The 15,604-nt window shown below is 53.4% G+C and overlaps 1 protein-coding gene across 1 annotated transcript in view; it reads right to left on the bottom strand.

Moving 5' to 3' along the window:
- LOC133346189 (voltage-dependent L-type calcium channel subunit beta-1-like) overlaps window positions 1-15,604 on the bottom strand; it is a 98,718-nt gene that overhangs the window by 25,273 nt on the left and 57,841 nt on the right. Inside the window, 8 exon segments of the mRNA XM_061557683.1 lie at window positions 1,557-1,653; window positions 1,655-1,667; window positions 2,931-2,989; window positions 3,926-4,006; window positions 9,901-10,034; window positions 12,366-12,442; window positions 13,742-13,878; window positions 14,636-14,758. Coding sequence (XP_061413667.1) covers window positions 1,557-1,653; window positions 1,655-1,667; window positions 2,931-2,989; window positions 3,926-4,006; window positions 9,901-10,034; window positions 12,366-12,442; window positions 13,742-13,878; window positions 14,636-14,758 — 721 coding nt within the window.

The raw sequence follows: 15,604 nt of genomic DNA, 5'->3' as shown, positions 1-15,604 counted from the left end.
GAGCGAGATGACACATTTCAAGTTGTAGAAAGCGGCGAAGGCGCGGCGTTGCCATTGCTGTGCTGACGCCACTACTGGCAGAAGGGCCTCTGCTAGCGCGAGCTCCAGAGGGCCCCGCTAGATTGTACGCATGTTGAACCTCTTTCGCACCGTACGTAGCCAACCGTGCGAATCACTCCAAGTCAGCACATTAACAAACGCTCAACTCTTCTAACCTCGGGGTAATCGCGAGCGCGTGCACAATGTTTCACGCATCGGTTTTTGCCCTCCTCTTTCACGCTGGCCAGACGTCCTGGAGGAGCCACACTTTTAGCCCACCCAGGCGCGCGACGTGCCGGTCAACTTGCGGCGGTTCGGCCGTTTACTCTGCCGGGTGGACGACGGAGAACGAGGAGGAGCGACGGAGGCAGGGGTGGATTCAAGAACCTCGCCCGATCGTTTCGGCTGCGCTGGGAGACCGAAGCAAACGGCGACCCGTGGATCGCAAGCGCCGTGCACTCTCACCCTTTACACCAAGGCAGCATCCCCTACCCCTCTCGCGGATCTCATCAGGGGGTTTGGCGGGGGTGCGGGACAGGACGGAGATCATCGCCGCGGGCAGTGGGCGGCTGCTCCCTCGCTGTGGCCGACGTTCTGACCCTGTACCCCGACTGGACATCTGTGAAAAAGAGCTCTGTAGCTCTGTGGATTCCTCCGGTCTAAATAAACATTCCGATTCTTAACTGGACACAGAAGGTCGAGGGCACGGGAGATGTTACAGGGAGGGAGAAGGGGTGAAGAAGTAAGCGACACCTGCAAGCTGGGTCGTCGTGCCTGAAGGAGCGGCGTGTTTACATCGCGCCGGCCGTAGCCCCCCACTCCAGTGCACGGTGTAAACATGACAAACGAGCCGGGCCCGATTACTCCCTCGTCAATTATGCAACGCGCACCATCGCGTCGGACCGCACCGCCGCTGTGCGCGCACGCGCGCGTGTCCATGGTCGTGCACGCGCACGCGCGCAGTGCGGTCAAGTATACCGTCATGTATCCACTGCTGGATGGTGGTCGCCCAATGCCGTGGGAGCTGCGAGGGTTGTTTACCCCCATACTTGAACCATGCGGGTCAGCGCGGGCTGGTGAAGGCGAGCGAGCGTCGCGGTTAACGCGCATTATTATCACCGGCGCGGTTCCATCAACGCTGCCTCCACGTCGCTGGATTACAGGAACGGATTGTCGTCATCACCATCATCATCATCACGGTGCCGGGCAAGTTGAAGCCAAAGTTGAAGTGGTTTATGGACGATCCAAGTCCCACATTCCTATAGCAGGCAACGACTTTATCTGGCCGTTCGGACAACAGCTGCTCATTTCAGGGATGAAAACACAAGTCGCTCTTTTAGCAGGGGGGTGGGAGGGGGTGGGGAGGGATGGGGAGGGGAAGGGGTGTCGGGGGAAGGGGTCAGGGGAAAGTAAAGACGTCGGGGTGGGCGGGGGGAGAGAAAGAAGGGGTGACAGGGAGACGAGTATGGGGAGGAGAAAGGAATGGTGAGGGGTGAGGGGGTCTCCAGGGGACCCACCGATGCTGGAGCGAGTGTTGGAGCGCTCGATGATCGGTCTCCGGTTGGGGTTGTTGAGGACGGAGCGCTTGGCCAAGGAGATGTCGGCCGTCACGCGCTGTGATGGAGATGCTGCAAACGCGCACGCACGCCCGTTTCAACATTACTTACTTACAATGCTGTTCCGCAAACGAAATATCGTTGGTTCGGTAGCTCAAACTAATTTGGTGATTCACGCGATCAGCGTCGTTGCAAGAGACGAAGCATCCATTGGGGAGTCTCGCACATGCGGTGCAAATTCCCCACCGTGTGCGTGTGGAGAATGGTCCGCTGAGCCAGATACCACAGAACTACCTCTGAGATCCGTTGGAGCGACGTTTTTTTTTTTAATCCACTTTCACTCGCGGCCTAGCTCCAGACAGAAATGTTCATGACCGTCAATACAATATAAATGTTTTTAATGATCAGAGTTGTAGTTTAGCCAATTCAGTGGCAAACAATATCACGGAGTTTTTGGGGTGCAGTCTTTGGTGACCAAGACCCATCAACTCGCTACACTTGAGAAGGCGGTTAAACATCTCGCCACGGTGGCGAGATGTTTAAGCGACCATTTGTGATCGCCAGGCCTGCTTCTCAAAAGGAGCTATATAGATCAGTGGGCCTTCACTGGTAACATAAATAATTAACGAGTTAATAGTGACACCAGGGGCAGCTGGAATCCAGAATCTAAGCACTGCATCCTCAGTGTCTCCTAATCCCTCATGCAGCCGGTCACCCCTCTCACACACACACACACCTTCTAAAGAGACCCTGGATCACGTGGTGGTGGTGGTGCATGCGATTCGGCGGTTTAAAGAATGTTTATACAATGAGCACTGCCCACACATTTGCACGGGATACAGCGGCCGACTCGACGCTGTTGGGATGCAGGTTAAAGTCATCGTCCTGATATTGGCACGGTGACGTTACCATTGCTCGCCGCGTGCCTGCTCCAGGTCCACCAGTGATGTGGATTAGTGAGTGAGAAATGAAGCCCCCAGAAAGGCCCCATTTTGTAGCTGCTCACCTCGAGCTATAAATGCCCTGACAGTGGCATTGTCTTTGTGCTGTTCACCTTCTTCCATTGTTCTCTGGTCTGACACTGGTGAGACGAGGCCCTAAAGATGGCCGCCTCTGGTGTAGGCCAATCAGTTTCAAAGACAATGCCTCAAACATTAATTATCAGGGCACGTTTGTTTGCATGTTCACCACAAGTACGTGTGGTTAATGCAGACTTTGATTCCTGGGAAAAAGTTTATCTTTGGTGTTGGAACATCTTAACACCTCCTGGTTTATTGCCAGAAAGGGTTAACACCCTATTATTATTTTTTCAAACAATGAAGGCCCTTTGCTTACCGCCCCTCGAATCTGTGCTTCAGGAAGTCAAAGAGGGCCTTCTGCATCATGTCAGTGACCTGGGGGGGGGGGGGCGAGATTCACATGCGCACGCACGCATCTTCATAATTGTTACAGCCCCTTAGCGGTATGTCCGTGTACACCTTGTACATTTTGTACGGGTTTGTTTAGTGGGTATGGCTGAAATAATGTTTCTGGGTACACTTTGTAAATATACTCATAGCTGTGGCTTTGTTAAAGACAGGCGATGGTTAAAAGTCAGAGGTCATGACGTCTGGCGCTGCTGATGCCACCACAACCTTGCCATCTCTTCTTTCCTCGTGCCATATTCCGCTGATGCTGCTGTTGGTTGTGTTGGTGGTGTTGGTGTAGTTGGTGTTGGTGTAGTTGGTGTTGGTGTTGTTGGTGGTGTTGTTGTTGGTGTAGTTGTTTGTGTAGTTAGTGGCGTTAATTGTTGTTGTTGGTGTAGTTGGTATAGTTGTTGTAGTTGTTGGTGTAATTGGTGTAGTTTGTATAGTTGTATTTGTTGGTGTAGTTGATAGTGTAGTTGGTGGTGTTGTTGTTGTTGGTGTTGTTGGTGTAGTTGGTGTTGGTGTAGTTGTTGTTGTTGTTGGTGTAGTTGGTGTTGGTGTAGTTGTTGGTGTAGTTGTTGTTGTAGTTGGTGGTGCTGTTGTTGGTGTAGTTGGTGTTGGTGTAGTTGGTGGTGTTGTTGGTTTAGTTGGTGTTGTTTTGGTGTAGTTGTTGTTGTAGTTGGTGGTGTAGTTGTTGGTGTAGTTGGTGGTGTTGTTGTTGGTGTAGTTGGTGGTGTAGTTGTTGGTGTAGTTGGTGGTGTTGTTGGTTTAGTTGGTGTTGGTGTAGTTGGTGTTGGTGTAGTTGTTGGTGTAATTGTTGTTGTAGTTGGTGGTGTTGTTGTTGTTGGTGTAGTTGTTGTTGTAGTTGGTGGTGTTGTTGGTGTAGTTGTTGTTGTAGTTGGTGGTGTTGTTGTTGTGCCGCACCTCGTATCCCTTGAGCGAAGGTCCCACCAGCACCACGGGCCTCATGGACGGCACCACGTCGTACGGAGGAACATTCTCCGTCTGGCGGTGACGGAAGGAGACGGGGAGGGCGAGGATGGAGGGGAGGTGTGGAGAGGGTACACGGAGGCGAGATGTTAACTACCTCGCCTGGTATACAGGAGGTCGTGGGTTTCATCCTCACCCTGATACCTGCTGTATATTTGGAGTTTGCGGTGTCTCTCACCCCGTGGTCGCGTGGATTTTTCTCCAGGTCCTCCGGTTTTCCCTCCACATTTAGAATCAACATCACGCGTTTAGAGTATTTGCCTGCTATACATTTCTACACGATGATAAGCCACATCGTTGGCCTAACATTTGTGATAGCCAGGTCGATTCTGAAAAATAATTGTATAGCTCAGTGGGCCTTACCTGGTCAAATAAAACAAAACATAGTTTTAGTTTACATGGTGATCGCTCTCAGAGTAGCATCTGTGGCCAGGTTCAGTAATTTTGACGACGCGGCCCAAACGCTGCCGTGATCCCGCCGGAGACATCGGCGATGCGGCGTTTGTTTGCGAAACTCGGAACGGCAAGGGACGTCATTGCATAGCACCACGTGAATCGGGGCCTTTCAGTGTTTTGTCTTTTTACTTTTCTGCGACGTTAAACAACGTCATACCGGTGTTTCTCTCTGTCAAATTTCACGTTGCTTCCACTGCTCATTTGCTTGTTGTCCTTCCCCCGCACCTCCCGATTCGTTGTTAATTCGGTGAGGAATCACTGCTCTTCATTGCTCACCGAATATTTTCCATTTCAGTTGTTAATTGGAGTGGGCCTAGTCGTGTCAGTCTTGCAAATGAGACTTGTCCTTGCCTCTCGACTTCTCACCTGGTTAAACAAAGTAAACCCACCACCTCTGAGGTGTAAAATAAATAAATAAAAACCGGGACAGATCAAGGGAGTAAGATTGTCTCACAAAGAGCGAGAGGGGAGGAGAAACGCGTACTGCTGACAAAAACTGGGACTTTCAATATTTCGGGAAACACTACGCAGATTTCCCATCGCGAGAGATCGGTGCGTCGAGACCCTTGGATGACACGCACCTTGCAAATGTAAATTTTTATATTATTATTATTATCAAGGCTACCTTAAAAAGAGGACGACGATGCACAAATCCAGGACAAGTGACAACTCTCGCCGAGAGAAAGGGCCGGAGAGGGAGGGCAAGGGTCAAGGTCCCGCGGTGCGCGCTGGGCACAGAAACATTTATGACACGGACGACCGAAATTATTCCCTGACAGGTGTTTGCCATACGTCGTGAAGTCCGGCAGGTGAACGCCGAAACTGAGGCTCTCCGAGAGAAGCGGACGAGGGAGGAGGAGGGAGGAGGAGGAGTGTCGTGCGAGCCATGGGTTTACCGGCACGCGACGTTTCTGTTACATATTTCTAATCGCTGACGAGCACTTAGAGCACGAGACCGGACCGCGGCCGTCTCACGCCGAACACCGCCAGGGGAAAATATCGATCACCAAGGTCGGTCGACTGAGAGGGCTTAAATTACAGCGGCGCATTACAGCCTCGTCGTACATCACGGACAGACGCTGTCATCATCATCAAAGTCATCGTACAAAGCCATCATCAGCCCTATCAGCTGCGGATACTCGATGATGATGGTGACAACGACAGTGATGACGACGACGATGATGAAGACGACAACGATGATGAAGACGACAACGATGATGAAGACGACGATGACGGCGATGACGATGACGATGATAATGATGATGACGCACAAATGGAAAACTAACAAGTCGTCGGCAGAGTGCGACGACTGTGATCACCACCCGGAACGGAACCGCGGAGCGTACGACGACTCGGCGCCCGATTGACAAACACGGAGGGAGCGTCGCATTCGCAGCGATGATGCACACCGCTCCGCTGCTGCTGACACAATGATCCAGCTCGGCCACCTCAACTTTAAATCGTAGCTGTTTGCTCTACGATGGCAACATTGGCAGCAGTAGAGAGACTAATCGACCCTCCGCCCGATGAAAGCGTCTCCCTGCTGGCACTGGTGGCGAGCGATGCAATCCAATTCTGTCGTACCAACTCCATCTCCACATTGGTTGTGACTTATAGCCTTGCGGTGCGGTGATTCCGAGCGAGCGGAATGAGGTTGAAGAGGGTCACGTGATTTTCGCCTGAATTTTTTGCAATATATATTTTTTGCAATGTATTTCGCATTCGTGAATGTAAATGATTGAAATGCTTTGAATAGCAGACACCGACTGCAGATTACCACTGCCATGTGAGGACTTCATGTGCATAGATATCTTACAATCAGTGGACGTTAGCAACGTTTTCTGGGAGAGTAGCAGTGCAGTGGTTACACCACTCTGTGCTGTTGAAGCCGGTGACCAGGTTGAGTTCCTGCTCACGGCGAAGCAGTGGCTCGTGAATGTCAAGTCCTCTCCTGTTGCCCTTCTTCTGGACCAATGTTCCAAAACGATTTTAGTTTTTACGCAGGCAAACCGTTCACCGGGTCTCATCGGCAGAGTCGAGGCTTTGTCAACCAACTCTGTTACGCAGCGGATTGATTTGTTTCTGCTACGGGACGCCATCAACACAAAAAATATTATTTATATATATATATATAAATATATTTATAATTATGCCAATTTTAAATTCCCTCGACCTTACTTCTGCACATATTTACACGGCGTTAATATATGTTCTGTTCCCGAATTTGTATCCCGTGATCTCCCTTAGAAGAGAGACGGGGGTTCTCGCCCGGTTATGGATAAATAAAACCCACCCAACCGCCCCAATATCACCTGGGCCTAGAGAAAGAAGAAGCTCGTGCCAGCAAGGGCCGTGAAACTTCAGGCCAAGAATCCGGGTCATTTAAAAATCACAAACCAAGGTAATTTCAAGCGATGGACCCGGGGTCACTCAAGGTCACGGCCCCAGCAGCTTGGGGCGTACGTTCTCGCGGGGGGGAGGGGGTGCGGACGGTTATGAGATGATTCTCTTACCGACTTCTGCTTCTGCTTGGCTGCTGCCAGGCGTGTTAGCAATGGGTGATAGAAGAGGGGGCGGTTGAGGGAGGGGGGGGGGGTAAGGGAGGTGATAATAGAAGGGGACGATGTTGGGAAGGGGGGGGGGTCGGGTTCGGGCCAGGGGTGGGAGAGGGGACAAGGCAAGTGGTGGAGGTGGGGCAGGGAGGAGCGTTAGTAGGCACACAGACGCGGCACGGCACGTTGCTCTCTTAGCGAGTGATCCTGCGTGGCTCAAGACGGAGAGCGTGAAGCACACACACACACAAGCACACACGCACAAGCAGGCATACACACGCACGCATACAACAACAACGACTGCCATTCGCTACTAAGGTGGCATTGACATCACCAGGGCGCTTGTGCCAGGCTAAGTGCATCTTAAGGCCTTAAGGTGCACGCACACGCGCACGCAAGCACGCACGTCCCGTGGGGTTATTTAGACCGGGGAGTAGTTTTGATGACATCAGCACATGCGTGGGGCGTGTCACGTGAACTGTGTTCACGCGAGCATGAGCACACAGACACGCAGACGTGTGTGCGCGCATGAGCACACACACACGCACACGTGTGTGCGCGCAAGAGCACACGCACACGTGTGTGCGCGCAAACACCACCCACCCCGTGTAGCCCCTTCGAGGCGCTGTCAACGAGCACCGATTAAGGCCAGCACTTCCAGCAATTCCAGCAGCACAAAATCAGGGTGGGTGGGGGTGAACAACTTTTGTCGACCGCGAGTGCCGATTGTTGGGGAAGAGCAGCATCAGCAGCAAGTCCCGTGTTTAGGCTTGCGTCAGCCGAAAGGAGGCAGCAGTCACGCCAGGATCCCAATGCTCGCTGCTGCTGCTGCTGACATTGTTAATGGTTACGGAATGAACCTGGACCTCCCCCCGCCCCCCCCCCGAGCGCTGAGTCAGGCAGTCAAGACTCATGGTGGGGGGGGGGTGTTGGGGGGGGCTACGGGGGGGGCTACCCCCATTAACAGACACCACCACCACCATCGGTTCGAACGAGACCGACTCTGCTGACGAGACGCTGCATGTCAAAGCCGGTCCAGAGTTTGCTTGTGTTGGAACCGAACGCTGCTGGGGTTTCAGGCTGACGCAAGCCTCAACTCATGACTTGCTGCTCATGATGCTGCTCTTCTCCCCAACAATCAGCACTCTCGTTAAGGCCACGTGGTTGACGGGAGGAGTGCAACTTGCATTGAGTTCTTTTTACGTGTGGAGGGGACAGATTGAGACGCATTATCTGATTGGTTATCTTGTAACTTACGAGATCGGCGTGATCAAAAGTCGACATACGGGGCCTTTCGAAATTTAATGTGATGCCTCTTTATCCGCACCGATGTTAGCGGGGAATGGGAGCGATGTTGGTCGATCAGTACATTTGCGTACGTGAAGAAATCTCAGTTGTTTCCCAAAACGTGTAAAAAAGATATATTAAATCCTCTTATCCGTGAAAAATTAGCTTCAGATAAAAAGCAGAGATTAGGATGGCTTTCCCACACCACGTGGATAACAGACAACGTTTCTGTTGATCGTATATCATGGCCACGGATTATGGGTGATGAATAGGGTAGCGGATACCTGGATTCTCAATTTATATTCAACTGTTATTCACAAATATTGCTATATATAACTATATATAACTGCCTCACACCAACAACAGAGTGAATCATCTACACACACGACAAATCTCTTTGTGACCTCACTCCGGCTCTATGGGCTTACATATTCGCTCTCCTACTCCCTCTGCTCGAGAAAGCAACTGCCTCCCCCTTCTCCTCACCTCTCTCTCCCCCTCTCTCTCCCTCTCTTCTCCTCTCTCTGCACCTTCATCGCCCAATGCTCCATTCATAAATCCCCGCTGGACTGGACGTCCTTCCCTCCCTCTCCTCTGCTGCCTCCCCCACAGTCCACCCGGGCACGAGCAGTGTGTTCACTGCGGGTGGAGCGACCGTGCCGATTCCACAGCGGACGTTAAAGATCCCGTGACGTACTTCACAAGAGCAGGCCACTGCGTTGTTGGCGTAGGAGTCAAACATTTGCCAAATTCGAAAACGTACAAAACTTGAGATTTTCAACACGGCAGTAATCATTGTTTCCTCGACTGGAAGACTCCCTTGCGACGAGACTCATCCTGCCTTTTTGAGTTCCCAGCTGGTTGAACAAAATCAACTTTACATGACGTGCTTCTCTCTCTCTTCGGCAGCACTTAAAAGATTGATTAAAGGCCCGTTCGTGACATGAACGGTCCTTTCACTCCACCTGCCCAACTGATTTAAAATGCACAAATGTGAACGTGCACACACCACACGCACACACGTGTGTGCGCGTTCACATGCACGAGCATGAATTCGATGTTGACACAGGAGGTGCTGTGCATGTGGCACCATACGCGACACTGCGAAATCTAGCACTGCGCGTAGCTCACGACACTACACCATGCGTGGCTCACTACACTACACCGTGCATGGCTCACTAGTGGCTCACTAGTGGCTCACTACACCGCGTGTGACTCACTACAGCGACGCACGAGGTGGCAGCACCGCACTTGGCACACCCCACACCCTCTCCATACCCCCCTCACCCCATTACATGCGCCACAGTGGTGAGATGTTAACTACCTCGCCTGTTGTACAGGAGACCGTGGGTTGATGTTTGGAGTTTGCGTGTCTCTCTCCCTGTGGTCGCTGGGATTTTTCTCTGGGTTCTCTGGTTTTTTCCCCTCCACATTTAAAGTGAACGTCACTCGTTTCAGAGTATTTGCACACGACGATAAGCCTCTTCGTCGAGCTTCCATTCGCGATAGCCAGGTGGTCGCTTCTGACAAAATAGCTGCTGTGTAGCTCAGTGGGCCTTACCTGGTTCACAGTCAAAATTGTTGGAATAGTTAAAAGTAGTATAGGAACAGTACCTTCCTAAAGAAGGGCTTGCGCTTGGCATTGGCCTGTGCGGAGCCAGCGCTTCCTGCGCTGCCCTTAGGGTAGCGAGAGTTTCCTTGCAGGTCAGTCTCTTCCGCTTCCAGACCCATTGCGTCTAAGTCATACGCTGCCCGGATGGGCCGGGGTCGGGCGTCAGGTCAAGAGGTCGCAAAGGTCAGTAGAGGGGGGGGGGGCAACGCGAGTCCGTCGGAGGTCGGAGGTCGTGGGTAAACGGGGGTTGGAAGTCGGACGGTCGTGGGTTGGAGGGTCGCGAATCGCAGGGAGGGAGTTGGAGAGGGTCATAGGTCGAAAGGTTTCATGGGTTTGGAAGTCAGAGGTGCAAGGGTCACAGTGTTGGAGGGGGGCATTGGTGGCATTCGTTGAGGCATGGGTTTCACAATCCGGTTGTTGAGTTGTGTTGTTAGATTGTTAGTTCGATGGTTGGGTTGGTGAGATGTGTTGTTAGATTGTTAGTTCGATGATTGGGTTGGAAGTTATTGAGTTTTGTTGTTAGATTGTTAGGTCGATGGGTGGGTCGGAGGTTCAGTTAAATATTGGGCGATGGATGGCAACGGGGTTTTACGACGTTTGGTTTGGTGTTTTACGGGGTGATTGCAATTAGCGGTGAGGTGGAGGGTTTGAAGGCCGGGTTGTAGAAGGTTTGTTCGTTTTGATACAAAACATTTTTAGGAAATGTTTGTTTGGATGATTCGAGCAGAGAGAAGCAAAAATCAGTTGTGACATTTCCAGGAGGTTGAATCAAAAGGACGAAGATGAATGAATACCAAGAAGCATGCGTGCGTGTGTGTGCGTGAGTGCGCGCATATGCGTGAGTGCATGCGTATGAGTGCGTGCGCGTGAGTGCGTGTGCATGAGTGCGTGTGTATGAGTGCGTGTGTATGAGTGCGTGTGTGCGAGAGTGCGTGTGTATGTGTGTGCGTGTACATGAGTGCATGCGTGCGAGTGCGTGCACATGCGTGCGAGTGAGTGCATACGTGAGCGCGTGCATATGAGTGTGTGCATGCGTGCAAGTGCGTGCGTGCGTGCGCGTGCGTGCGCGTGCGTGCGGGATGTGCAGAGTCGATCGCACGGCACACGGGGACAGAAACACAAAACAAAGAAACAAAAATATTGACAACAACACCAACACGAACAAACGACCAATGAAGCAAAGGAAATACAGCGAAGAAGCAAAAAACGCGAGCACACATCGAGTCCACAACCGCGCGTGTATTCAAAGCAAACGAGAGAGAAATGAGGCCACGAGCGAGAGAGCGAGCGTGTCGAATCTAGGTTAGCGAAGTAAAACGGCGAGCAGCTGAGGAGGCGTTGGGTGCCAAGGGACGGGAAGAGGAGTGGGGGGGGGGGCGGAGAGGAGTGGGGGGGGGCGGAGAGGAGTGGGGGGGAGTGATACAGGAAAAGGGTCAGCGTGACTGGTGGGTGGTGAGAGAACAGCAAGCGCAGACTGACAATGGGCATCGCCAAGGCAGACATAATCGCATATGACGGTACATCACACTCGGCCAAGAGGGAGAGCGCAAAGGAGAACAGAGAGAGAGAGTAGCGGCGAGCGAGTGGTAGAGAGGGTCGGGGCGAGCGAGAGGGAGAGCGGGAGAGAGGGATAAGGGAGAGAGATAAGAGAGAGAGCGAGAGAAGGGAGAGGCTGTGCGTGCCAGGCGTGGGTTCGTGCGATGCGGGCGATGGATGATGATGATTGTTGCCGCTGCTGCAGCCGCTGCAGCGTGCGCTCGGGTCTCGTTAACGTCCCCGGAGCAGCGGGCGGTGGAGTGCGGAGGAACGTGGTGGTGTGGTGTGGTGGGGGGGAGTGTGTGGTGTGGTGGGGAGGAGTGTGTGGTGTGGTGGGGGGGAGTGTGTGGTGTGGTGGGGAGGAGTGTGTGGTGTGGTGGGGGGGAGTGTGGGGTGTGGTGGGGAGGAGTGTGTGGTGTGGGGGGGAGTGTGTGGTGTGGTGGGAGGAAGTGTGTGGTGTGGTGGGAGGAAGTGTGTGGTGTGGTGGGAGTGTGTGATGTGGTGGGTAGATGTTTGTGGTGGGGGGGAGTGTGTGGTGTGGTGGGGGGGAGTGTGGGGTGTGGTGGGAGCGTGTGGTGTGGTGGGGAGGAGTGTGGGGTGTGGTGGGGGGGAGTGTGGGGTGTGGTGGGTAGATGTGTGTGGTGTGGTGGGGAGGAGCGTGGGCTGTGGTGGGGGGAAGTGTGTGGGTGTGGTGGGGGGAAGTGTGTGGGTGTGGTGGGGGGAAGTGTGTGGGGAGGGTGGGCAGAAGCGTGGGGTGTGGTGGGGGGGAGTGTGGTGTGGTGGGAAGGTGTGCGGGGAGGGTGGGGAGGAGCGTGGGGTAACGGCAGTGGCTTGTAGCTCATCGACGCCCCTGCGTGTGGAGCGCGTCTAGGTTCAGGGCGTGCGTGCTTGCGCGTGCGTGTTCATGTACGAGCGTGCGTCCGCGTTGTACCGGATGAAGGGGGTGTCGACCGCCGTGACCCCGGCACGAGGTCGCCCAGGCTGGATGACGAGTTCGTTCCCTGCCTCCTGCAGGGCGAGCAGCCGGGGGGGGGGGGGGGTGGTCAGCTCAAGATCACGGCGTGACGGAGTACGTAGATGCGGTGGAGAAAGGATGGCACGAGCAGTTGCAGAGGAGTTGGGGAACGCACGGAGATTATACAAAGTGGAGATGAGCTCAAGATGACATCAAACTCACACGGGATGGATCGATGACTGATGGAGAAGAGGAGCGGATAAGGATTTGCACCTATTCATCACTTAAATGCCACGGCATCTCAAAGAGACTTCCAAATGCACAAGAAACTCAAAACACGGGAATGCGACGAAGAGGACGACAGAGAACAAAGAGAGAGGGAGAGGCAGCGACCGGTGCCTGTGTAATCGGGCGACAGGTGGCACCCAGAGTCCCAGCGCCACTAAACTATAAAAGTAAACAATTCTTTTTTTATTTTACCAGGTGAAGCCCACTGAGATAGAAGCAACCTGGTCACAAATGACAGCTCGTGGACATTTACAGCAGCCAAACACTCTAAATGTGGAGGGGGAAAACCGGAGGACCCGGAGAAAAATCCCCTCGACCCCAAGGAGAGAGAGAGAGAGACCTCAAATTTCAAATACACAGCAGGCTGTCCAGGCTCGGGATCTAACCCACGACCTCCTGCCTACCAGGCGAGGTAGTTCACATCTCCTAGCCACCGCGACACCAGCAGAGGCCCAGGGAGGCCCGCCACTCCCGCATGGTTTTTCGTGGTCAAAGCGGTCGGCAACCAAAACAACACGAAGAGCCATTCTTTGTTCGAATTCCGCAGTAAAAAAAAGAAAACCGACTCAATATTTCAAGAGCCGCAACAACGCGACGTGAATACGAGACGGCGGTCCGTGAATAATCAAGTGGCATCACCGAGGAAGTCCTGAAAAGGGCGGCCGCGTGCACCTCCAGAGCCGCAGGTTGCTGACCTCCTCGGTGTTGTGTGGGTGTGGTGGGGTGTGGTGTTGTGTGGGGTGCAGTGGTGGAGTGTAATGGGGTGCGGTGTTGTGTGGGGTGCAGTGGTGGAGTGTAATGGGGTGCGGTGTTGTGTGGGGTGCGGTGGTGGGGTGTTGTGTGGGGTGCGGTGGTGGGGTGCAGTGGTGGGGTTCGGTAGTGGGGCATTGTCTGGGGTGTGGTGGTGCGGTGGTGGGGTGTAGAGTTGGGGTGTTGTGTGGGGTGTTGTGGTGCAGTGGTGGGGTGTGGAGTTGGGGCGTTGTGTGGGGTGCGGTGGTGGGGCGTTGTGTGGGGTGCGGTGGTGGGGTGTTGTGTGGGATGTGGTGGTGGGTTGCGGCACCCACCCTGCATGGAAGCGCCCCTGCCGCGCCTTCTGCTCCAGCAGCTGGCGGATGTGCTCCAGCTTCACGGGGCTCGGGATGAAGCCGATCTCGCAGCCCTCCTTGACGAGCCGCCCGATCCACCAGTCGTTGTTGTATTTCTACGACGCGCGCGCGGCAAAGTGAGCGAGCGCTCAGAGAGATTCCCCAATCCGGCAGAGCCGGGGGCCCCCTCACCAGAATCGAGCGTATTCACAACAACGACGGAACAATCCACCACCACCACCACTCCCACGTCCGCATGCGCACTAGGAGAGGAAGTCGGTGGCCCATTGAGCGGTTGCGAGGCGACGGTGGTATCGAACCCACGACCACCTGTATACCAGGCGAAGTAGTTAACATCTCGCAACCCCGGCGAGGTCTTAAATTATATGCAAGTGACGTGAATGTTACATTTGGGCTAATAGTGAACCAAACTGGAAAAACGGGACAAAAAAAACAACACAAACAAGATGCAAAACAAAAGGGCAAAGGAACGGGATTATTCCAATTTAATTTTGGGATGTGAGAGTACGATGGGGGGAGAATCGGGTTTGAGGGGGGTGTGGGCTATATGCGTGTATGTCGAACTTCTTTCCCACCGTACGTAGCCACCCGTGCTAATCGGAGGTGCGTGGCAAGGACAACAAACATACTCTCTGGTTCTTTCGGTAAAGTCAAGTAGATAGGTGATGACGGACACTTGTGTTGCGACCGAAACGTCGTGAGCTTTTATTATCTACGTGACTTTACCGAAAGAACCAGATAGGATGGCTTCCTGCAATCAAATCAAGAACAACAAACTAAAACAAACGAGAAGCAGTCCCGAAGAAACGAGTGTTCTCAATCCAGATGTAGTTGTTTGGGGTGTTGGCTCACCTCCTTGATGTGCAGGAAGTCCTTGGCCTCGAACGAGATGGCGGCACCGTGGATGGGGGCGCTCTCCTCGTGGAAGCCGTTGTAGCCCACGTTGGTGCGCACCGTGAACGCCACAGGCTTCGTCTGCACCGCCACGCCGCACGAGGTGTCAGCCACGCGGCAAACCGCAGAGTCTCGCACATCGCGGCGTCCTCACGCCGCACACCGCACACCGTCCCATTCACTTGGGCAACAAAGAAGAAAACCCAACGCCGGAGCGTCGCGTACGATGCCACACAGCCCCGCGCGCTGCACCGCGTGGCACCGCACCACGTGGAACCACAACGCACCGCGTGACATGGCACTGCACCACGTGACGTGGCACAGCACCAGTAAGGAAACCATGGTGACGGTGGAATTTAAAAGGATCGGGGAAGAGCGAGCCAAAATATGCATTTTATACATTTCTTTAAAATTAATATGCATTTTTTTTATAAGTCCAGAAAAAAAACACTCAAGAATGGTTTACTGGAGGGTACTGCTCGACCAATCCCATTCATTACAGTTTGGCTTGCGGCCTCCCGAACCATTCCCACAATACCCCTTGGTTACCCAGGGAAGTGTCCGTCACCGAGTCTCAAGGCCCATTTTAAGGATGGTGCCGCTGCATCATGCGATGAGTGCTTGGCACGCGTGGTAATGAGTGCTGCGAATTTTTGGGGTGTCGTACACGGAAGCCAAAGTTACCCGCACACCTCCGATTACCACGGTTGGCTACGCACGGTGTGAAAGAAGTTCCATACAGAGTGCATACATACAACATACATAAAACAAACATACATACGTACATACAAACTGCCCAGAGAAAGGCACGAAGCGTACAAGGGGATAGCGACGCTTCAAGGACACTCAGAGATCCACTGCTGTGCCTCCATCTCCCGGCAACCGTGTGGCACAGAACTACAACACGTGGCATCATCACAACACCTG

Source organism: Lethenteron reissneri, chromosome 23 (assembly GCF_015708825.2).
Source record: "Lethenteron reissneri isolate LAM-NWPU_2019-01 chromosome 23, ASM1570882v1, whole genome shotgun sequence".
Taxonomy (NCBI): Eukaryota; Metazoa; Chordata; class Hyperoartia; order Petromyzontiformes; family Petromyzontidae; genus Lethenteron; species Lethenteron reissneri.
Note: the sequence above shows the minus strand (reverse complement) of the source record. Positions and strands in the feature narration are given on the sequence as shown.